This window comes from Chionomys nivalis, chromosome 7, assembly GCF_950005125.1.
Source record: "Chionomys nivalis chromosome 7, mChiNiv1.1, whole genome shotgun sequence".
Taxonomy (NCBI): domain Eukaryota; kingdom Metazoa; phylum Chordata; class Mammalia; order Rodentia; family Cricetidae; genus Chionomys; species Chionomys nivalis.
In genome coordinates, this window is record NC_080092.1 from 76936673 (window position 1) to 76961013 (window position 24341).

General features: G+C 48.9%; 1 protein-coding gene and 1 long non-coding RNA gene across 3 annotated transcripts in view; one reads left to right on the forward strand and one right to left on the reverse strand.

Annotated features, from left to right (window-relative positions):
* LOC130878213 (uncharacterized) lies at positions 1–12173 on the forward strand. The gene is made up of 3 exons (XR_009057436.1): positions 1–313; positions 7296–7428; positions 11050–12173. It is a non-coding gene; the product is annotated as an uncharacterized LOC130878213 (long non-coding RNA).
* The window catches only part of Sp2 (Sp2 transcription factor), a 25361-nt gene continuing 9129 nt past the window's right edge, over positions 8110–24341 (reverse strand). The window contains exons 2-7 of one of the 2 annotated variants that reach the window (XM_057776055.1): positions 17706–17782; positions 14841–15815; positions 12115–12427; positions 11029–11203; positions 10642–10835; positions 8110–9333 (exon numbers count right to left, since the gene is read on the reverse strand). In XM_057776055.1, coding sequence (XP_057632038.1) covers positions 9233–9333; positions 10642–10835; positions 11029–11203; positions 12115–12427; positions 14841–15815; positions 17706–17782 — 1835 coding nt within the window. In that variant the 3' untranslated portion in view covers positions 8110–9232. Of the gene's footprint in view, positions 9334–10641; positions 10836–11028; positions 11204–12114; positions 12428–14840; positions 15816–17705; positions 17786–24341 lie in introns of both variants that reach the window. The other variant, XM_057776054.1, reaches the window with a different exon arrangement.

The window sequence follows — 24341 nt, forward strand, 5'->3', positions numbered from 1 at the left end:
CATCCTATCCCTGGGCAGTGGATAAAACATACTAGATGGAAGGGCTGCCCCTCTCCCAGGCCTCTTGCATCTTGGTTATTTCCCCTTTTTCACATTTTTTTTCCTTCCTAGGTAGTGGGGAGGCATAGTTCATGGTCAATGCCAGCAATAGCCAGCTGAGGATACAGGGGATGGGAGCAAAATGATTTCAGGCTGTAGATGTAGGACTGAGAAGCAGGTGTGGTGGAGATGACTGTAGCCCTGGTGTCTGCGAGCCTCTGGAATGGGAACCACAGGAGCAAGCCATCTAGACAGGCACCTAGACCTGTGTCAGGTAAGGAACTTCTTGGCAGGCTTATGTCTGCGGCGGGAACCTGTCATCCTATGTTCAGAGCTTGAATCAACGGAATCTGCACAGAAACAAGACGAAGCTTGCTGGGCATAGTGGTGCGTGTCTATACATAATCTCCGCACTCAGTTGAAAGCCAGCCTTGGCTACATAGCAAGTGTGAGGCTAGCCTGGGCCGCATAAGATCCCATCTCGGGCCGGGCGGTGGTGGCGCACACCTTTAAACCCAGCACTCGGGAGGCAGAGGCAGGTGGATCTCTGTGAGTTCAAGGCCAGCCTGGTCTACAAGAGCTAGTTCCAGGACAGGAACCAAAAGCTATGGAGAAACCCTGTCTCGAAAAATCAAAAAAAAAAAAAAAAAAAGAATCCCGTCTCGAGAAAGACAAAGCTCAGTTGTATGAGTCTGTGGGTTCTCCACCGGTTGACATTTTGGGGGCCATCATTGTTTCTCCCATGAACATGATGGAGACAGTTGACCTAAGTAGTCGTTAGTGTTCTTTGGACAGCTCCACTCTGGGCTACACGTCCATTGGAGCTAGAGTTTTATAGGCTAAGACTGTAAAGTCGAGAGTGTGAGCTGTGTGTGGTGCCACACACCTGTGACTCCAGCCCTTAGGAGACTGAGGTGAAAGGATCATGAAATCCAGTTTGGCTACATAGTGACGCCTGCCTTAAAAAAAAAAATTTCATGAAGCCTATGGTGGTGGCGCACGCCTTTAATCCCAGCACTTGAAAGGCAGAGGCAGGCGTGTCTCTGTGAGTTTGAGGCCAACCTGGTCTACTAGGCATCTCAAAAACCAAAAAGTCCCATGAGATGTATATTTTTGTATCTTATCCATCTGATAACCATTTGCTATAGACTATCTTTGTGCCAGGCGTTGAGTGAGGTCTTTCTGTTACCAAAGTGAAGGCAACAGTATGGTTCCTGTCCACAGTGGGGCAGACCTATGAGCCAGAAAGAATCGCAGGTAGTAACATATTTCTGTTAGGCAAAGGGAAACAGAATCAATGGGGACAGCAGTCCAGACAGGCTTCAGCAGAGGAACTGACAATAGATTTGTCTCAAAGAGTATTTGTCAGATGGGCCTTGGGACAGGTGTCAGGAAGAGGAAAGGTGGCTGGTAGTAGAAGATGCACCTGGGGAGGCAGAGGCAGGCGGATCTCTGTGAGTGTAAGGCCAGCCTGGTCTACAGAACTACAGAAAAGCCAGAAAAAAGGGAGAAAGACTTCATTCAGGGCTGGATATGTAGCTCAATGGCAAATGCTTTGGTTTACCAGCCTCTCCCTTCCTTGGCATTTATCTAGGAAGTTTGCTGTGGGCTCCTCTCTTTTCTCTTTGTCTCGAGTTAACAAACAGGCCTGTGTTGTGCATTTCTGTTTGGTGGGATTTGGGGTCTGAACCACAAAGCTGCCCTGCGGTTGTGTAACCAGCGGCAGAACAGCCGTGGCTGGCGCTTCCTTTAGTCTTTTTTTGGAACGGGCACTGCATTTTCGTATTGGTACTGCATGCAAACTTTCAGTGTTCTTCTTTTCTTGAGAGAGGCCTAACTCAAGCCAAGCAATGATTGCAAAATTGCGTTGCTGCTCTCTCAGGATGAAGTTGAGAAGTTTGGGGTTCAGGGGCTGTTTCCTGACTGTTTGCTTCCAAAGTCCTCCCCTGCTTTTTTTTTAAAGACAAGACAGTTTATCACTATGTAACTCTGACTATTCTGGAACTTGCTGTCTTGCTGTGAAAATGAGGCTGACTACAAACTCCTGCCTCTTGTCTCTTTAGTACTGGATTAAAGTCATGCATCACTTTTATTTATTTTTTAAACTACTTTTTCATTCAATTGTCTGATGAGATTATTGGTTCTTTCTTTCATTTTCTTTTTTCCTTCAAGACTGAGTCTCACTATTTTACTCTTGTTTGTTGTTGTCCTGGGACTCATTCTGTAAATCAGGCTGGTCTTGAACTCACAAAGATCCTCTTGCCTCTGCCTTCCAAATGCTGAGATTAAAGGTATGCACCACTATACCTGCTGGGGGCTTTTTTGTTTTTTTTTGTTTTTTTTTTTTTTTTGTTTTTGTTTGTTTGTTTTTGCTTTTTGAGAGTACATTTCTCTTTGTAACCCTGGCTGTCCTGAAACTGCCCCTGTAGACTAGGCTGGCCTCAAACTCAGAGATTCTCTCCTGCCTCTGTCTCCCTTAAATCCTGAGTGCTGGGTTAAAGGTGTGCACCACCACTGCACGATGCTGGTTTTTCTTTGTAATTTTAGAGATCGGATTTGTATTTTGGAGCCCGGCTCTGGTGACCAAGTGGACGACAAGGAAGGGAGGATGAGACCAGTGGCAAACAGCTATAGTGTTATTCAAATGGAAGCTGGAGTTGAGGGGTCGGGGAGCGAAGTGGCTAATGCATAAGTATTGAGAGGGAGTGTGGAAAGGGGATCAGCTCACCAGGACTGACTCTAGGCTGTATGTGGGTGCTGCTGCTACTTATCAGTGGGAGAAGTTTGGGGGGGGGGGGCAGATGAATCCATCAGCAGAGCTGTCGAGGGTTTATGGGACACTTGTGTTTGGCCCAGATGGAAAATGGAAGCTGGAGCCTAGAAGGTCATGAGCCTCCAAAATGGCACTTAAAGCCGCAGGAACGCTGAAGCTGTATGAGAAGAGTGGCTTGGAATTTGGGATGATAGTGAAATGATGCTGGCATGGTACCACCTCTAGCGCTCCAGGAGGGAGCAGGGCAGGGTCTGTTCCCGAACAGTGGGGTGGGCTGGGGACCGAGCTCAGGAATTCTCAGCCTAAGTGAATTCAGCCTAGAGCCACAAGGCACACGGAAAGGTGAAGGCTGGCTTCCCGCCAGAGCAGTTTATCAGGATCCCCAGCTGTGGCTGAGCTCTTAGGGGCTTGCTGTGGGTGGGACTTGGGGAGGACCAACCTTATCAGTGCCCTGCCTGTGGGGCTGTGGGGCTAAGCCCTTCCTCCTTCCCCGAGATGGCTTCCCTACCTGGTCTGTGGTCTTCATCCAGTGTGGCTGGTGTTGTCCATGAGCCTGGGAGCTTCTCTGAGGTGTGGTGAGGGAGATCACATGGCTTCTGTGGCTCCATCTAAAAAAATCTTAGCCCACAGACATGCTCAGTGAAAAAGGGCGCATCCAGGTTCAGTGAGAGACCCTGTCTCAAGGGAAGAGGACACCCGGTGTCCTCCTCTGACCTCTGTGTGCAGTGGTCACCTGTCCTGTGATTGCTGCAGTTCCTTTAATTTCACCTTGACCCCAAAGATTTCCCTCAAGGGCTAGAGAGGTAGCCCAGCCCTGAGGGCTCCTTGGGCTGGTGAAGGAAACCATCCTGTCTGTGGAGGACATTGTATAAGATGCGCAGCCTGAGAGGAACTAGAGTGGGCACTGCAGTGAGTACCTCCAAGACCTGTTGCTTGAGGGAGGACCCTGCAGCCTTCGAGACTAGGAATGAAGTACAATGAGACAGGGAACAGAATGGTGCCCAATGTGTGGACAAGCGCATCCACAGAAAGCCCGAGAGAGCCTGGGAGCAGAGTTAAGCATGTCTTCTTGGTAGCAGCGATTTCTCAAGATTTGCTCTGCTTGCTAGAGGCAAGCACATCTCATTTTAGAGAGGCTTCCTGACTCAGCTTCAGCTGCAAAACCTTGAAGCTACCACAAAACACTTAAATGGTGTTGATGAAAAGCTGACTACATGCTTTTTGGTGGTGGCAGGGACCTTGAAACACTATAGAGTTGTGGCAATAAACATGACTCTGGCAGTACCTCCGCCATGAGGCTGGAATCTCAGAAAGCTAAAGAACGGACTGGATTCAGCCATCAAACCCAGGGCTTTAATCCTAGCCATATTACTTGGCAAATTAAAGATTTGTGTGGTCAGAAAAAAGAGAGATATACAGTAAAGATAGATTCAGATGAAGAAAACCTCTAAATGGTTTCAGTGTGTTTAAAAAAATATATAAGCTTGGGAGAAAAAAGAAAAAAAGGATAAAGTCTTTAAAGAAAGAGAGTAGTTGGGTGTGGTGGCACACACTTTTAGTCCCAGCACTCTGGAGGCAGAGGCAGGCAGATCTCTATGAGTTTGAGGCCAGCCTGATCTACAGAGTGAGCTCCAGGGCAGCCAGGGCTACACAGAAACCCTGGCTCAAAATAAATAAATATATATATAACCAACCAACCCCCCACCCCCCACACACACAAAAAAAGATATTTGGCAGAGGAAATTTTAAGATAAACATAACATACTTACTACTCTTGGTCAGAAATATATGAAAAAAATGTTCAGTTTGTTGAAAAAAAAAGATGTTTAAAATTGTGAATGGGGTAGATGCAGAGAAAGGAGAAAGCAGTTGTTCCATGAACTAGATAAACTGATGATTTGAATGAGAATGGTCTCTATAAGCTTATATATTTGAATGTTTGGGCCCCAGTTAGTGGAAGGATTGTGGGTGTGGCCTTGTTGGGGGAGGTGTGCCACTAGGGTGGGATTCAAAAGCCCACATCAGGCCCAGTGTCTCTCTCTGCCTTGCAGATCAGGCAGATGAGGATGGCAAGCTCTTTGCTACTACTCCAAAGACATGCTCGTCTGCTTCCTGCTGTGATGGACTAATTCCTCTCCAAGCATAAACCAGCCCCCAGCTAAATGCTTTCTGTTCTGGCTTTTGTGGGCACTGCATGCATGTGGTGCAGATACATAAATGCAGACAGAACGCTCATGCACATAAAAATAAAAAGTCTGTTTTTTAAAAAAGAGGAGGCTGAGCAGTGGTAGCATATGCCCTTAATCCCAGCACTCGGGGTGTAGAGGCAGGAAGATCTCTGTGAGTTCAAGGCCAATGTGGTCTACAGAGCGAGTTCCAGGACAACCAGGGACTGTTACACAGAGAAACCCTGTCTAGAAAAACCAAAAAGAAAGAAAAAAAGGGGGGAAGCAAAATAAACCCCCTATGTGTAGTGGTACATGCCTAGAGACCCCACACTCAGGAGGCTGAGGTTGGAGAATCTTGAGTTCAGGGCTCCCTTGAGTGCTTTGTAGTAAGATTGTCTCAAAAAGTCAAAAGAAACATTGCTTGGGTTTGCCTTCAAGAAGTGGGTCTTTCCTGCCCTTCTCCAGGAAGTAAGCCTGGAGTTTGGGCTAAAGAGCTGTGGTGTTGCCAGTGAGGGGAGCAGAGAGGCAACGACACGAGGGGGGGCTCCGGTACAGATGACCTAAGAAAGGAACTCGCAAAGGAGCAACCACGCTCGGGTTGTAGGGGCCCCTAAACCTCTGAGCGTGGCTGTACCTAGTTGTCAAGAGCCCCTTCAAGTATCTGGTGGAGGTTCCTTGCTCAGAGGAGAATGAGCACAACAGCCTTGGTCACTGTAGCTCTCAGATACAGGATGGCTTAAAGCCAGACAAGGGCTCTTTGCCACTGAACCCTTGGTTTGTGTGTGTGCTCATGTGCTTGCACAAGTGCAAACATACTCAGGTCATGTTGGATGTTTATACTTAGGAGACATCCACCTTGTTTTTTTTTATATTTATTTATTATGTATACAATGTTCTGTCTGTGTGTATGCCTGCAGGCCAGAAGAGGGCACTAGACCTCATTACAGATGGTTGTGAGCCACCATGTGGTTGCTGGGAATTGAACTCAGGACCTTTGGAAGAGCAGGCAATGCTCTTAACCACTGAGCCATCTCTCCAGCCCCCACCTTCGTTTTTGAGACAGGTTCTCTTTCTTGGACCAATTAGGCTAGACTGAGTTGGCTGATTAGCCAGTCCCAGAGACCTGCCTATCTCTGAATCTCCCAGGACTGAGATGATAAACATACCACCAGGATTGGCTTTTTTAAATGATTTATTTTTAATTTATGTGCACTGATGTATTGCCTATGTGTATGTCTGTGTGAGGGTATGTCTGAACTGGAGTTATAGACAGCTGTGAGCTGCCATGTGGGTGCTGGGAATTGAACCTGGGTCCTCTGGAAGAGCAACCAATACAAGTTAACCACAGCCCTCCTGGGCTGGCTTTTTATGTAGGCTCGAACTCAGGTCCTTATGCTAGCATAGCAAACACTTTACCTACTGAGCCATCTTCCCAGGTAGGAGCCTTTCTACTCCTTGATCTCGTGCTAGGTAGGACATGTTCTCTTCCTTTTAAAACTCAGGCATCCAGGGGCTGGAGAGATGGCCCAATGGTTTAGAGCTCTCCCAGAGGACATGGGTTCAGTTCACGCATGGACTCAACTTGTCTGTGCCTCAAGCTCCAGGGGATGCTAGGCCTCTGAGGACACCTACCCGCATGGGTGCATGCTCCCATGCACACACACCCCTACGGATAATTTAAGTAATAAATTTTTAACAGACAAAACATTCCAGGCATCCCACAAGAGACGGGTAGAATGCCACAGCCTGTGTATCTGTGTTGTCTCCCCAGAAGGGAACTCCCATATACCAGCCTGCTCCTTCCAGCTGTGCGGTGACATCATTTGTTTGGTTTTTGGTTTTTGTTTGTTTTTTCGAGGCAGGGTTTCTCAGTGTAGCCTTGGCTACACTCGGTAGACCAGGCTGGCCTCTCAAACTCACAGAGAACCACCCGCCTCTGTCTCCTGAATGCTGGGATTAAAGGCGTGCGCCACCATGCCCTGCTAACACCATCCTGTTCACAAAGGAGGCCAAGGGGTCAGCTGGAGATAAAGCAGACCTTGAAGTCCCCAGGTAATCCTGTGCCTGAAGCAGTGTGTGGCAGAAAGTGGTCAGCTGGTTTTTTTTTTTTTTTTTTTTTTTTGCACTACCCAGGATTCAGAGCACAGCAAGACCCTTCCCCAGCCGCCAGGGCTACGCTGAGATGCAAGCTGTTGGTCTAATAATGCCCAAAGGGCTTGAGAATAGACAGCACAGGACACCTTCTGCTGACAGAGGAGCCATTAAGGGCAGAGAGCCCAGATCCAACTGTGATCCTTGTCCTTTTTACTTTTCAGCTATGTGGGGGTTGACTGGCCCTGGGGAAAGGCTGTTGGCTACTGCAGGTGGCTGGCGACAAGGCTGGAGTGCAAGGGAAAGGCCAGCACAGAAGTCTCGGCACACAGAGCTGCGATCCTGGCTGGTCTGAGGGTAAGTACAAAGTGTCCAGTTTGTCTAAGTGTCTGAGGCAGACTAGCTTCCTCCTTCAGGCTTACACACGAATGCATTTCAGATCTGACTAAATCACAACCCATGACTTCTGTGTAGTCCAGTCAAGATGAAAAAGTCCTGAACACAATAGGCATGGCCAACCGGTTGTCCTCTCTGAGGGGCTGGGCCTGGGGACAGAAGAGAAGCAGAACTCAAAGCTAGTCAGGGTCTTCTCAGAAAAAAGCTGGGCCTCTAGCTGCTGACCCTGAAAAGCCTGCTTGGTCCTCCATGGTGGAAAGAGCTCTCACTCGATGACTGTGTGTGGTGTAAACCCAAGCTTGTAAGCCAAGTTTTTTTTTTTTTCCTCCAAAGATTTATTATATATACAGTGTTCTGCCTGCAGGCCAGAAGAGGGCACCAGATCTCATTACAGGGTGTTGTGAGCTACTATGTGGTTGCTGGGAATTTAACTCAGGACCTTTGGAAGACCAGGTAGTGCTCTTAACCTCTGAGCCATCTCTCCAGCCCCAAGCCAAGGTTCTTAACTCCTCTGCTAGCTTTTTATGGACTAGGAGGCAACCGCCTTCCTCCAGGGCTGGAGCAGGATAGAGGAGTTAGTCCACCAGCTCAGGAAGTCCCTTCTGTGGACTCTGGAGGAACAAAGGGAGCCCAACCGCCAAGAGCAGACTTTGCCGCGGGCAACTAAATTTATTAGTGAGAGAAATTTTTGTTAGCCCAGCACTGACCAACAAAATACATCATTAATAAAGGATAACAAATCTGTCACTTAATAAAACATCCTCAAGCAGTTACAACGAAAAATAAAGTTGGATTTTTGTTTAATTTAAAAGCCTCAAAAATAACAAGCAATATGTTTTTTTTTAAAACATGTCGTAGACACAATCGTCTATTATACAATATACACTGTACACAATAGAGCTCAGGCAGGTAGGGTGACGAGATGAAAGGGTGGGGAGGGAGTCAGAATGGAAGGTGTTTCCATGTGAGTCCAGATCTGAGTTGAAATGTGTCATTGAGAAAAGAATTGTTAGTGAGAAAAAAAACTCCTATGCTCAGCATTGCCCCCGAAACCCTAAACTGAACGCAGGTGAGGGGCGGCGGCTAGTAAAGAAAGGAAGAAGGGAGCAATTAAATAAAATGTCTTTAAAGCACACACATACACAGTGTTCATCATCTGAAGTCCAAGAATAAGGCAACGTTCTCCATAGAAAAAGGAGTGGGAGGAGTCCGCCGGCATCTGACCTTTCAAATAGGAAGTTGGAATGTCTGGAGGACAGCCATGGCAGGGGCTGGGCAGTGGAGTGGAGGCAGCCTCCCAGCCCTCTGCAGAGGTGGGAGCCAGTGGGAGGCTGGGTACAGGGCTCTGGGGTGTCCCTAGTGGCCAGGGGAGGTAATTGAGGGGGACAAGAAGGCAGAGGATTGGGGGGCATGGCACAATGGGACTCCGGCAGTGTTGGGGCAGGGCATGGGTTAGGATAGGGGGCTCACTTTGCTCCGCGACGGAGTGAAATGCATGTTTTTCCTTTGGAAATAAGGGTCCCCACGCGTCCTGGTTTAGAACGTCTCATTGGGCATGGCCAGTGTGCGTAGCCTGGGCAGGCCAGGAGCTCCTGATGAGAAGGGAAGGGCCTTTGGAAGGAGGAGAGCCCCTCCCTGTGGGGACACAGCCACAGAACAGGAGTGGGGTGAGGGCCGCCCAGGGCAGTTGTGGGCACCTGTCCACCACAGACCCAGGCCAATTAGACGGGGATTCCATCTTCAGGGCCTCCTGCTTCAGCTGGCCTTACAAGTTCTTCGTGACTAGGTGGGTCTTGTAATGTTTGGTGAGGTGGTCACTCCTCATGAAGCGCTTCTGACACTGGGCGCACTCGAAGCGCTTGTCCCCTGGAAGAGGAAATAACTGTTACCAAAGAGCCCATGTACAGACACTGCCACAGTCCCAGAAAGGAGAAGCACGTGTGAGAGCCCCGGGAAAAGCCGACCTGGTCTCATCTCCATATGCCACTAACAGGGTCCTTCCTGTCATCTTCTGATCTCATCTCTCTGCCCCAGCTATCCCTTCTAATCCACCTCCTTCCAATGAGTTCCTTGTTCCCTGCCCAGACTGTTCCCTTGAGCCTCTGTAAACCTGCTTTATTCTGGACTGTGTGCCTTAGAGTTTAAACTTTGATCAACATCCTCCTTGCAGGAAGACATGCTCACCCACCAAGTCTGGACCACACTGTCAGGGTATTTATACTTCTGCCTCTGAGGGGGTCTGATCCAGCTAGAAGCTGTAACTTTGGGTCACATGTCCCCTGACTCCAGTCTCTGCTCAGCAGGGCACCATTCACTACAGCAGTATCTGCCAGTGTACCTTGTGGACACTGGGCACCCTTCTACAGTGTGCTCTGTATTTGTGAGGCATTAAAGCACAGGACTGTGATAGCAACCCTGACCCTTGACACCAGCCCTAGCAGGGCTGAAATACCAGCATTCAGGACACAGGAGGACTGCCAGAGTTTAAGGTAGACCTAGGATACACAACAAAACCTTGTCTTAAAAAAAAAAAAAGCTGGGTATGTTGATTTACACCTGTAATCCCAACGCTTGGAAAGCTAAGACAAGACAAAAGAGAGGACTGGCTTAGTTCACCAAGATTCGTGCCTGCCTGTATACCAAGCGCAGAGGGCTGAGTCAGAAGGAGTCAAGTCCCAAGACAAACTGGTACATCACAAGAACCTATCTAAAAAAAAAGGGGGGGTGGGCTTGAGAGCCCAAGGGCTTGAACTGGACCCCAGCTTGCCCACCACAAGCCACTCCTCCAAGCGTCTCCAAGGCCTTCCTGGGATTAACTGAAGTTAGCTGAAAATGCAAACCACAGTGCCTGGCAAACCTCTTCAGTGCTTGGTGGGATTTTCTGATTTATTTTTACTTGTGACACAGTCTCTCATGGTACCCAGGCTGGCTGTGAATTCATGATCCTCCTGCCTCAGTCTCTCTGACAGGATGATAGCTGCCCAGCTCAGAGCTTGTTAAGCAGCTCTGCAGAAATGACAAAAGGTGACCACGCTGTGGAGTGCAGTCACCCGACTCTGGGCAACAGCTCAGTGCCTTGGAAGATCTCCATGGCGGTCTGCATGGCTGGGGACGCTCCTGAGCAGCCGGGGTGGCGGTGCACAAATGGCAGCGGAAAGGCACGGGGAGACTGACCTGTGTGGGTTCGAGCATGTCGCTGGAGCTCATCGCTCCGTGTGAACCTCTTCCCACAAAAGAACCAGTTGCAGACAAAGGGTCGCTCGCCGGTGTGCAGGCGGACATGGGCCCGAAGCAAGGATGTCTTCCGGAAAGTCTTTCCGCAGTCTGGGATGTGGCATACGTGCTTCTTCTTGCCCTGCTCCCCAGACCTGAGGGGGTTGGGTTGACAGTGGGGAGGAAATGGGAATAGGGAGGGGAGAGAACGAAGAGAAGCATAGGAGGAGTCAGGTCAGAGAGCTCAGGAGAGGTGGGAGGCAAGAGTTGGGAGTTGCCACCTGCCACAGAGCAAATGTAGAGCAGGGCGCGTGTCAGGCTGTGGGTTTGGCCCCGGGTCTCTGTTACCTCTTCTCCCCATCCTTGCAGTTGGGACACGTGCAGGCCATACGCCGCCTCTTCTCCCCTGGCTGGGCCTCTCCAGCTAGGGCCTGCTCCATCTGCAGCTGAATCTGGGTGGGGCTCAGCCCACTGATGGTCAAGTTGTTTCCAGAAACATTCTGCACTGTCAGCTGCTGCTGCCCTATGGAAGAGAGAAGGACACGGTTCAGGAAAGGAAGCCCAGGCCAGACCTCCTTCCTCTGCCTCCTGCACAGGTTAAGGATGAGTCATGGGAGCTAAGACTCTGGAGAGCAGTGAGAGCCAGGACCTCTCTGAGATTCTAATGCTTCTTGGCAGGTAACACTCCTAAGAACTTTTTATTAATGAGCTTTGGGAAAATCACTCTAGGCTACCTCGTCCTCCCTCTTTAGTGTCCCCTAAAAGTGGACAAACCAAATGCATAAAATGCAAGATAGAAATTCAGTAGGGAGGAAGAAAGTCATGACCTCAACCTGGACAGCTGCCCTACTCCCATGCAGAATGAAGACCACCCCTGCTAGGCAGCTCAGCTCTCCCTCTTCCCTAGGTTTCTTAAAGATCTACTTATGTATTTTATGCATATGGGTGTTTTGCATGCATGTTTATCTATATACCAGAAGAGGGCATCAGATGCTATGGGACTAGTTACAGACTGTTGTGAGCCAGCATGTAGGTGCTAGGATTTAAACCCAGGCTCTGGAAGAACAGCCAGTGCTCTTAACCACAGAGCCATCTGTCCCTGTCCCTCTTATTTTCAAGACTGCATTCACAGCATTTATCCTCACTGAACTCGTGTGCAGCACAAGCTGGTCCTACTGTCCAGGACACTCTTCTCTGACACTAAACCTCAGCACCAGCCTTTCTCTTTAAGAAGCCTTCCTTAGCAGAGAAGTGGTGGCACACGACTTTGAGCTCAGCACTTGGGAGCAGAGGCATGAGTTCAAGTCCAGCCTGGTCTACAGTGTGAGTTTCACGACAGCCAAAGCTACACAGAGAAACCCTGTCTCGAAATGGCTTAGGATTCCCACATGCTGAATACAAAGCCAACACCCTGGCTGCAGGACTTTCGCTCACCGCCAGTGTTGGTGATGGTGACAGGCACACCCTGGACTTGGACTCCATTGATGTTGATGGTCTGCATGGCCTGAGCAGCTGCCGCCAACTGTGCAGCATTCAGACTGATGATGCTCCCAGCAGGTGCAATCTTTGGCAGGGGTCGCTCTTTTCGGAGAATTGCAGCTGAATGCTTTTTGCTGGTGCCACTCAGTTGGGGAGCTCGGGGTGCAGGGCTGTTACAAGTGGTGGTTGAGGTGGTTGCAGCTGTTGTTGAGGGGCTGTCCTGGACGAGGACTGTCTGTACCTCACCAGAAGGTGTACGAATATAAACCTGAAGGACCAGAGAGGAGAGAGTACTAAGAGACATGGCATGGCACCGGCACCTTCACACAGCCTTCCTTGTCCAGGGGAAAACTGGACACCTCCGTCATCCCGTCCTTCAGTACAAACATGTATCCAGACAATACTGATGTTCAAATGGACACTGAACTGGCATAAACAGTGACTGACCTGCGACCAAACCTTTAATTTCCTTAGTATGGAAAAATGTAACTACTAAATCTCAAAATTGGAAAAATTTAAAAATTTTAAAAAAGCACAACACCCAGGCCAGCCTAACCTACATAGCAAAATCACTTTGGGGGCGGGGGGCGGGCTCCGTGTTTAGGAGTATCGGCTGTTCTTCCAGAGGACGCAGCTCGCAATCATCCGTAACTCCAGTTCCAGAGGATCTGATGCCCTCTTCTGACCTGGGGCACCAGACATGCACAGAGTACACATACAAACACACAGGCAAAACACTCATACACAGAAAAGATAATACATCTAAAAATTTTCAAAGAGAAACAGAATATTTGTCTTATCTGAAAATGTTAACACTCTTCAAAATACTAATGAAATACAAAGAAAATTTTTATCTCGTGTGTGTGTGTGGTATATGTGTGTTTATGTGTGCACGTGTGCTAAAGCACACTTGTGGAAGTCACAGGACAACCTTGGGTGTGAATCCTTGCCTTCCACCTGTGTGAGGCAGGGTCTCATTCATGCCTGGATGCCCGCCTGGCTGGCTCACAGAGCTTCTGGTAGCTCTGTCTCCTCCCATGTGTGAGCACTGCAAGGGCAGGTGCAAGCTACTGCGTCCGCTTTATGCGGCTTCTGAGGATACCCACTCTGGTCCACACACTTGTATAGCATGCGTTTCACCCTCTGAGTGGTGGGAGAAGTCTCCAGACACACAGAAAAGTAACTATTAAAGTGCACAGGTCTGTTAGGCATTGACACTGTAACCACCCCAGCAATGGGACAGCAGAATCTGGCACACATCCACTCTGTGACGCTGCGCCGAAAGCATGCATAGCCTGCACCCGCTCATGCGGGAAACATCATGCGAACACACAGTAGCCCACCTGTGGCCTTCGAGGCAGCAGGGTCATGCCAGTCAAGTTAAAAAGGAAGCAGGTCTGGGGATAGCTCTGGAGCAGAGCATTTGCCTAGGATCCACAGAGTCCTGAGTTTAATTCCCAGCCCCATGGAGTGGGGGTGTGAGGAAGTGTCTCTGATAAGAGACGTGACAACCACATGTAAGGTGGACAAAGTCCTTAGGTCAAGTCCTTAAGAATTATTAACTGGAGCACGCAGTGAAGCCTAAATGGAGCCTCCCAATTACACCAGCATTTCACTACTGATTTCACGAGTTTTTTTTTTTAAGCTTTATTTATTTATTATGTACACTGTGTTCTGCCTGCATGTTATGCTTACAAGCCAGAAGAGGGCACCATATCTCTTTATAGATGGCCGTGAGCCACCATGTGATGCTGGGAACTGAACTCAGGACCTCTGGAAAAGCAGCCAGTGCTCTTACTTGCTGAGCCATCTCCCCAGCCCCTTGTCATCTAAAGAAAAGACAGAGTTGAACAACTGGCACAACTACCAGCTGACTTAACAGCTGCAAAAGAGGGGAAGTAGAAGACGCGACAGCAGCAGATGCAGAAACAGCTGTGAAAGCGGCCTTCTGGATGCTGGCCTGACCAAGAGGCAAGGGCACAGTGTGATGAGAACAGGCAGAATGAGACGTCATCATGTGAAGTGAAATACAGCAGGCTCGGAGAAACCTCACGTGGGATCTAGACTAGAAGGCACACACAAATGAAGCACAAGAGAAGCCATGTCGGGGTGAGGGGAGAAGAGGGCGAGCACAGGTGGAAAGCAGCAAGTATGGCGGCTCACACCTGTGAGCCCAGCATTGACGCTGAAAAAGGACTTCAAGTTTGAGGCCAGCCTGGGCCACGCAGGGAGGTGAAGACCAATCTGAGATATACAGTGGGGCCCTGCCTCAGAAAAGGAAAAAGCCTAACTGTCCTACCTGTGATCTTTCTTGTCATTAACAGTAGGCAGCAGTTTGTCCTCATGAACTTTCCTACTTTACTGTGGTTCTGACCTGAATTCTCATTCTTGCTGCTGTTGCATGTAATTTTATGATAGAAATATTTTATTACAAAAGTATTCATATCTACCCCATAATGGAAGAATACAGCAGACTAGGTATCCCTGTCCATCTGACTTCTACAGATCAGGACTACTTGGCCTAAGACCAGAAGAGACCCCAGGGCAGAAGTCATTTCCTGCCCACCCAAATGATGGTGACTCCAACTTCCCATCAGATCTGGCAATGATCTGCCTCAGTTTCAAAAGCAAGCCAAAGGGTGAGCAGAGGAGAGGGAGGCGGGGCAGAGGGACTGTGGTACCTGGGTTGGCGCAGACTCCGTTGTCTGGATCTGAAAGTTCTGGGAGGGCTTCTGGGGAACGGTGGGGAGGGTTGCAGAGGCAGCCTGCACCACCCGCAGTGCCTGCTGGGGGATCTGCACCACCTGCTGTTGCTCAGCCTTGGGGGGCACCACTTGGACTTGCTGGACCACAGCTGGCTGGCCCCCACCAGGGCTCTGGACAATCAGCAGGTTATTTCCTGCCTGGATGATGTTGTCTGCTGTGGTCTCAATCAGCACTGTCTCCACCTGCTCAGCCACAGCCACTGATGGCTGCGAGACAGGAAGGCTCTTCTTCCTGGCTTTTTTGTTAGTCTTAGACAATGGGGTGGGGGGGCTCTCAGTGAGGAGCTGAGCGGGGGCTCCAGCATCACTGGTGTTCACCAGGTTGTTGACCGGCAGGGTAAGTGTTACGTTGCCGCCCCCACCTGTCAGCTTCACCACGCTGGCCCCACTCTGCACAGGGGTGGTAGTTGTGTTGGACTTCTGGACAGGAGCTGGCTTGATGGGGACAGGCTTGTGGCCAGATGATGAGGGGGCGATGATGGCTTGGTTGGTGCCTGGGATGATCTGGATCTGGTTGGTGAGATTGGGCTGCATCTGGATGGTCTGGGAACTGTTCCCTTGAATCTGTGGGACTGCTTGGTACTGTATGCTTGCATTTGATCGGCTCCCTTTGTTGATCACAGTGGGGTTCTGGATGGCAAACACCAACTGCCCTCCAGGATAGGAGGCACTCAGCTGAGAGCCCTGAATCTGAAGTATATTTCCTTTAGATGACAAGATGCCAAAGCTATTCTTGCTGGGACTGAGCGGGAGAGGGGCTGGTTTAATAGGGACCAGTTTCCGTGGGGCGGGCTGTGGGGGAGCAGGAGGTGTCACTGCAGCTTCAACAGCTGGTGGGCCAATTTTGCTACATGTCGCAGCAAGCAGGGCCAAGGGAGACGGCTGGGAGTCCTGCAAGAACCAGCAGGGGACAGGAGTGAGATGGGAAGACTGGCTAGATCACTTCTGCCACAGTGATCCCAGCAACTCTGAGAGCTCCTCCCCACCAATTCCAGGCCATCACCATATCCCCACCGCCCCTTGCTGTGGTTCCCATTCCATGAAGTGAAGGAAAAAGACAGGGAAGGTCTCTCAGGGTGAAACCCCTCCCCTCCCCACCAGAAGTAGCCCTGGCCATGGCAGACCAACAGCATGAGATGCTTTCCTACTGGTCTCGCTGGCCTAGTGTTAAGGACAATGACACATCCCGTATCTCAGATGGGGTTGATTTTTGGTCTTTTGAGACAAGGTTTCTCTGAGCTTTGGAGCCTGTCCTGGCCTCAAACTCACAGAGATCCACCTGCCTCTGCCTGCTCCCAAGTGCTGGGATTAAAGGTGTGCCCGGCTCTCAGATGGTATTCTATGAACTAGCACAAAGCAGGCCAAGAAGAGGCGACGGGAGGGAAGATGGCACTGGGTAAGCGCTTCCTGGATTTTAGCAGCTGTTGCTTCATGACTAGTGAGGGGTAGATAACAGGGCCTGTTCTCTCAAGGGTGGTAGGCTCAGACAGAATCCTGAGTTTCTGGTTTTGTTCTGGTGTTTGTTTGGTGTGTGTTCTATACATGTATGTGTGTTTATGTAAAGGGGTGTGTAGCTATATTTGAGTCTGTACATGTGGAGACCAGAGGTTAATGTTAAATTCTTTTCCTTTCTTTCTTTCTTTTTTTTTTTTTTTTTGGTTTTTCAAGACAAGATTTACTCTGTAGCTTTGGAGCCAGTCCTGGAAACTAGCTCCTGTAGACCAGGCTGGCCTCAAACTCACAGAGATCCGCCTGCCTCTGCCCCCAAGTGCTGGGATTAAAGGAGTGTGCCACCACCGCCCGGCTTTTCCCCCCTTTTTTTCTTTAAAGATTTATTTGTTTATTATGTATACAGTGTTCTATCTGCAAACCAGAAGAGGGCACAGATGGTTGTGATTGCTGGGAATTGAACTCAGGTCCTCTGGAAGAGCAGTCAGTGCTCTTAACCTCTGAGCCATCTCTCCAGCCCCCTAATGTTAAATTCTTACTCCACTACTCTCGGCCTTGTCCTTATTATTTACTTTATGAATCTGAGTGTTTTGCCTACAAGTATGTCTGTGTATCACTCAAGTGCCTGATGGTCTAGAGGCCAGAAAGTTGTCAGATCCTCTTTGACTGGAACATGAAGAGTTGTGAACTGCCATGAGTTCAAGGAAATCAAACCTGGGTCCTCTGGGAGAGCAGCCAGTGCTCTTAACCACTGAGCATCTCTCCAGCTCTTCCACCGTATTCACTTTTTAAATTCTAAATGATTTATTTTTATTTTACATACAATGGTGTTTTGTCTGCATATATGTCTGTGTGAGGATGTTGGCTCCCTTGAACTGGAGTTGCTGACAGTTGTGAGCTGTGGGTGCTGGGAATTGAACCCAGGTCCTCTGAAAAAACAGTGCTTTTAATCGCTGAGCCATCTCTCCACCTCGCCGTATTTTTTGAGACAAGGTCTCCCACCAAATCTGAAGCTCACTGAGCAAGACCAGGTGGCCAGTGGACTATAGGCATGAAGTACCATGCCCAGCTTTTTACATGGGAACCTGGAATGGAACTCAGGTACCCATGCATGTGCAGCAGGGACTTACTAACAGCCTAGCCTCAGGAACGCCAAGTTTAATACGGCTCTTTCTGCACAGTTTTGACACCTTAGCCAAGTGGTTATGTCTCAGTTCAGAAGTAAGGATAAGTGGATCTTCCTGGGTGTTTGCAGGCAGAGTAAGGTAGAAGATCCACCTCACTGCTCCGCCAGCCTCTGGCCCCCGCCCTCAGAGCCCACTGTGCACTTGCCTGGGTAGCAGCGGCAGCAGGCTGCAAGTAGTCACTAGGACTGACGGCAGCGGTGGCAGCCATGCTCATCTGTGGATCTGCTGGGAGAAAGATGGAGCAATAGGTAAGACACCTGAAGAGAACCCTGGGCTCCTTGCCTCAGCTTCTCATTTTGCCTCTCTCGCTGCTTCTCTGAGAGGTTAACAGCTTTTCCTACATGGGCCCAGTTCGAGCATCACAGCCCATCTTGTCAGGAGTGACCATCTCCTTTGCTCACACTCATCTGTCCGGGCCAGGCCCTGCCTTCATCATATTGGGAAACAGGATGGCTGTCTCAGACTGGCTATGGTGGGTCTGGAGCACCCCCTGCTGGACACTGCTGACTCTAAATCTCTCCATTAGGGGCAAAGTCTTGTACTAACTGAAGCTACCAGCTCAATCCAGCTGAAGCTAGATGCAAACCAGGTTGGGAGTTGAAAGGCTAGGCCAGCACTCCTGAGTAGGACACCCCTGTCCTTTTCTAAAAGCTGTAAGCTCAGCCTTCACACAAAGACACAAGGGCCCCACGAATCAGTAGATTCCTTTACGTGAATTTACACCTTTACACTGGACAACTGCTATAACCCATAGAGAAGAAGAATGAACACTGAGTAAATTCTATTGTGCATAGATAACTATATATAGCTATATAGTATAACTATATATTATAGACATATAATATATATTCTAGATATAGTTATATCTCTGACAGAGTTTTTTCTCAATTCACTGTATTTTCTCATTTTCCCACAATGATGAGCCTCCATAGCCACAGGTTCTATATTCACATATTCAACCAACTATGCACCAAAAAACGCTGACTCTAATCCGCAGATGATTTAAAGTATATAGGTGTGTAGCTTATATGTAAATTCTACAAATTATATATATATAAAAAAAAACCTCTTAAACATTTATGGATTCTGGTATCTCCAGGGCTCCTGGAACCAATCCCATGTGGGTGCTGGGGGACCACTGTATCCTCTTGTAATTTTTAAATTTTTTTTTTACTTTATTTGAGACAGGGTCTTATACCATACCCCAGGTTGACCTAGAACTCCGCGCACAGCCTCTCACGGCCTGGGATTGCAGGTATGTGCCCCAGGCCCAGCCACTTATTTTCAATAGGGGAGGAACTAATAAATGAAGTATCTACCTGGTACTGAAGTTTCAATAGGGAGGAACTAGTAAATGAAGTATCTACCTGGCACTGAAGTTTTATTTAAAAGGTAAACAAGCCAGGGGAGGTTGCACATGCCTTTAATCAGGGAGGTGGATGGGGGTGTCTCTACGAGTTCAAGGCTAGCCTGGCTTCCAGGACAGGCTCCAAAGCTTCAGAGAAACTGTCTGGGGGAGGCGGGAAGAAGGTAAACAAGACTGGAGGCTGGAGAGATGGCTCAGTGGTTAAGAGCACTGGCTATTCCTCCAGAAGACCCAGAGTTGCCAGAAACCATGTGGAGATATGATGACATCTTCTGGCCTCCAGCGCGTATTGTACACGCTCATACGTGCAGGAAAAACAGACACACATAAAATTGTAAGTAAATAAAAGGTAAAACAAGAGGCTAGGTGTGGTGGTGCACACCTTTAATCTTAGCACATGGGAGGAAGAGGCAAGTGGATCTCTAAGTTTAAAGCCAACCTGGTCTACATGGTGAGTTCCAGGCCAGCCAAGGGCTACACACTGAGACCATCTCCAAGAGCATGTGGTAAAAGACTGCCACCCCAGAGTTCATAAACCACTAAGGCAAAGCACTGGGGCAGAGTCAGGCGGATTCCAGACATTTGGAAAGCAAATTCCAGGAAACAGAGAGGCTGGGTGGAGGAGTGGGGGAGACACGGACACGGACAGACTGGCAGAAGACTCAAGGGACAAAGGCTCAGTAACTGAGCCCATGTCAGGAATCTAGTGAGGACAGAGGTCAGGGAGAAAACACAACCATGCATGTTTCTTCAGGCATCTAAGGGAACATGATGCTGGCTGGTCAGAAGGCAACACAGGCTATCAGTGGTCACGTCCGTGAGAATGCTGCAGATGCTGCCAACTGTGAAGAGCCAGAGTACAGCTCTGGGCAGAGGACGCGTAGATCCCAGGACAGGACAAACACAGCTGACTGCAAAATCCGTGCACAGATAAAAGCAAGCAGTTGCAAAAAGCAGTCCTGTGAGCCCAGCCCAGCTGCTTGAGAAGGTTCTAGATGGAGATGTCAATAAAGTGCACACCACTGACACTGAACGAGCAGGATGGCGACCGGGGCTCAGGGCCTTTTCACGGTCCTGTTCTCCTCATGGTGACTGTCCTTTTCGTTTGGTTATGTGCTTACTCACAGAGTCTTACACTAGTCTAGCCTTTGCCTCCTAAGGGCTAAGATTTAGACATGGGTCACCATACCCAGATAACAAAAACTTTTTTTTCTTTTGTTTTTTTTTGAGAGGGGGTTCTATGTGTAGTCCTGGCTGTCCTGGAACTCCCTCTGGAGATCTGCCTGCCTCTGCCTCCCTAATGCTGGGATTAAAGGTGTGCTCCTCCACCACTGCCCAGCACAAAAAACTATTTTTTTCCTGTTTTTGGTTTTTCGAGACAAAAGCTTTTATTTAAAAATATCTAAAAAACTCAATCGTAGGACAAGAAAAATAGTATTTCCTATGTATTATTATACATGCTGGGTTCTATCTGGAGCGTTGGCCCCATTCTAAGGGGCATTCCAACAAGGTTCTGACCAGAGTACTTACTCTGTATATAAGTTTAAACCAAGTCACTTGTGTGAATGTTCAAAAAGCCAGATTTCCATTTAATTCAATGAGGCCTTTAAAAGACAGAATCAAGGGATGGAGAGATGGCTCAGAGGTTAAGAGCACTGACTGCTCTTCCAGAGGTCCAGAGTTCAATTCCCAGTAACCACATCACTACCATCTGTAATGAGATCTGGTGCCCTCTTCTGGCCTGCAGCATACATGCAGACAGAATACTGTATACATAATTAATAAATAAATCTTAACTAATAAATCTTACCAAAAAAAAAAAAGACAGAACCAATTGCCTCTGGGGGTGATAGTCCCCTTTCTTTGAAACTGTTTAACCAGAGGCAAGATGTTTATTCTGTTGAAGATGGGATGGAAAATTAAGCTAAATTTTCTTTCCAGTGTTTATCCTTTTGAGGTACAAGGGTGTGATCAGTGGGAGACCTTGCCTAGCATGTACAAGGCCCAAATCAGTAAAACAACGTTTTTCAGATCGTGTTGTGTTGATAAAAACACAAGATGAAGCCAGGTGATGGTGGCACACGCCTTTAATCCCAGCATTTGGGAGGCAGAGGCAGGCAGATTTCTATGAGTTTAAGGCCAGCCTGGTCTATAGAGTGATTTCCAGGATAGCCAGAGGTACACAGAGAAACCTTATCTTTGGGGGGGCGGGGGGTGAGACCACAAGATGAGTCAGTTAGGAGGCTCTCAAGGGTTCATGTTCTTATCTTAACCCTTGGCGAATGGAAAGCCTTCCTGTTAGAAAACGCAGGGACACTGCAGCAGGGCAGAGTGCAAAGTGAAATGAAGATGGTCCAGCATGTCCTAGCCACTTCTCTCTCCCTCTGTAGTCATTGACCCTGGACTCAAACTGATTGGGCTCCCAGTGCTTATTCAGTTAAAACAATGGTTCTCAACTTGGGGGTCAAATGACCCTTTCACAGGGGCCGCATATCAGGTAGCCCAGAAATCAGATGTTTACATTATTATTATTATTTACAGTAGCAAAATTAGTTATGAAGTAGCAATGAAAATAATGTTGTCACTGAGGTCACCACAATAAGAGGAACTGTATTAAAGGTCATAGGGTTAGGAAGTGGAGACCCACAGAGTGAGAGGTTAAAACAGAGCCTATGACATAGGCTGCAGGCTACCAGTGCTCTCGGTTGCACCATTTAGTTTGGTTTCATTTTCCTTTCCAGCTGGCACTTGAAATACTTCTTTGGTCTAAAACCACCATAAGTGTGTCTCCTATTATCACCAAGAGCTTCATGTGGCCCCTGGGCTGCAGACCTGGGCGATCAAAACAGAGAGCCATTTCTCTGCCACTCCAGAAGTGGAAAGAGAGAGCTACAGAAAAGAGAAGCACTTCCAGTTGGTGTGTGGGAAGGAAAGCGGTTAGGAGAGGCGCGCACAAACGTCACCATAGCTCTGAGCAGGCTCATTTAATTTGCAGCCGTGTGTCTAAATGTGTAATGTGGGTGGAGTCATGCTTAACTCCCTCCATCCTATTCAGAGAACCGCTAAGTGGGGTGTGAAGCCACAGGACTCTTAGAATTCTACACCACTTCCAGAATTTCACACCACTTCCACCATGCTACAGTTTTGTTTTTGTGCTAGGGGTTGGACCAGGGCCTCACACGTGATGGGCAAATGCTCTGCCCCGAGCTATCTCCAGGACATCCAGCACTGTAACAGTACCACTGGCCTGTAACAGCAGTTTATAGTTGGTCCCATGGAAACCTACATTTATTTAGCAATACGGGCAATAGGGATTGCTGCATAATCCTTTTTTACATTTATTTTGTATGTGTTTGTTCACATGCTGGCACGCACAGTGGCATGTGAAGTTAGAGAACAATGTGGGAGTTAGTTGCCTTGATCATCAGGCACGGCAGCTATCACCTTATCCACATCATAGCCCTTACCAAATATTCCTCAAAGAAAAAAGTGCATGACTCTCAATGGCATCATTGGTCTTATCATTAATTCACTTCAGCTAGAACTTCTGACACGATCAATGACGCAAGCACAGCGACCGAACACCTCAGTCCTGAGGAAAAGCCCTGAGGGGGTTGAACAAGGCAGCAAGGAGGAAGGAGCATAGGGTGCAGAAGGACCATAGCAAAACCCCAAGACTGACAGAAAAGCACCAAGCTTCTAGACTCCCACCATCGGTCTCCACCCTCCTTAGCCAAACTCGGGCCCCACCAGGCCACCATCCACCCACAGGTCACCACAGACCTCTTTGCGCAGACCGCCTCCCCCTGCAGATTCCCTCAGGCTCCTCTTCCTGGCCACTACTGAAATACTGGCATTCTTCAACAAGCGTCCTTCTCACCCAAGACCCCTTCCGTGGGGGGCTGTGCCCATTCACAGGGCTTCAGACACCTTTGCAGAGGCCCACAGTTCCAGGTCTGGGCCGGCCCCGCCCCCTGTGGGCCTTCACCGGGCCAGCCAGACACTCCCAACCAGAGCATTCCCTCGGGGCTTTCTCCTCCCTAGCTTCCACAGGCCTGCTTTCCATGCTTATCTTCACTGCCCTTCCCTCACTTCGGGGCTTTTCTGTGTTTTAACCGAATGCTTGCACCTTTAGACCAGCTTTCATTTTCCTCCCTAGCAAAATTTATGGCCAGCCATTTTGTAACAGGTAATATCATGTTCTTGGGGTCCTTCCTCTGCTAGCATTCGGCGTCCACTGCCGTGATCATGGGTCTCAGGTATGGGATGGGTGTAAGGACTGGCTCTTCAGTGAGCTATGTCTGCACTGAATTGCTGACCCCAGACCTGCTTCCCAGTACAGGGACAGCTGTGGTTCCCGGGGAGACGGGTGAACATACAGGAATCTTTGGAATGTAGCTTCTTTCTGGTAGTTCTAACCACAGCGGGTCTGTGAGCAGCACCCTCCTGATAGATAACCAGCTCCTCATGACTCCCCTCATAGACGTGTCCTTCCTACTTACTAGTCCCATGGCTCTGGTCCTTGCTTAAATCACCCTCACTCAGCCTGAACTCCCACCCACAGCCTCCAGAGCAGCTTCCAGCCTCCAGCCCCTGTGCTCGCGGAAGACTACCTTTGTAAACCTAGAATCCTAACCAGCCACTCCCCGGGCTACACCCTTCCATAGTTTCCAAAAGCTCTTTTGATAAGTTTAGAGAAAGCACTGAGCCACCTCCCTATCCCTCCCTCCTCTCCCATTCTTTCTCTTCCGGGAGCCTAAAGTCTGAGCTCTCCCTCTGGCCATTTATGATCTCTGGGCGTCTCTCACTTACTCTCTAGAAGCAGCTAGAAGCAGATGACCTTGCTGGGTGCCAGTGAACACTCCCTGGAGCACCCTTGGCAACGCTGGCCTCACCACAGGGTAGGGAGCAGAGCTCTGTCCTGGGGGCGGGGATGTCTTTCTCTGGTAGACTGGTTTGAGACTGCATGGTTTAACAGGAAGGACCCTAGAGCCTGGTTATCAAGCTGTCCTAGGCTAGAAGGGCTCAAAGTTCACAACCAGACCCTAGGCTATTGTTTTTTTTTTTTTTTTTTTTTTTTTTTTTTTTTTTTTTTTAACTTTGTAGCTATGGCTTCCTTGGCCCTCCAATATGGCATTTCCCCAGCAGGAATTTTACTCTGTGCAAGCAGCCCTTCTGGTGGCTATTTTGGTCAGTATGACTGGGCCAGAAGCCAGTAAAGCAGTTTCTAAGGCCAGGCTTTCCCAGTTGCCTAGCCTGGAAGAATTCAGAGCTGGTGAGGGAAAAGCAAACCATGGCTGGTTTTAAAGAACAAAACTGGCCCTCCGGGGAAACTGGTGAATCAGTGTGGATGAAGAACGGTGGAGCGAGCAAGCTGGGCTGTGACAGACTCCAAACTGCCTGGACAACTGAACA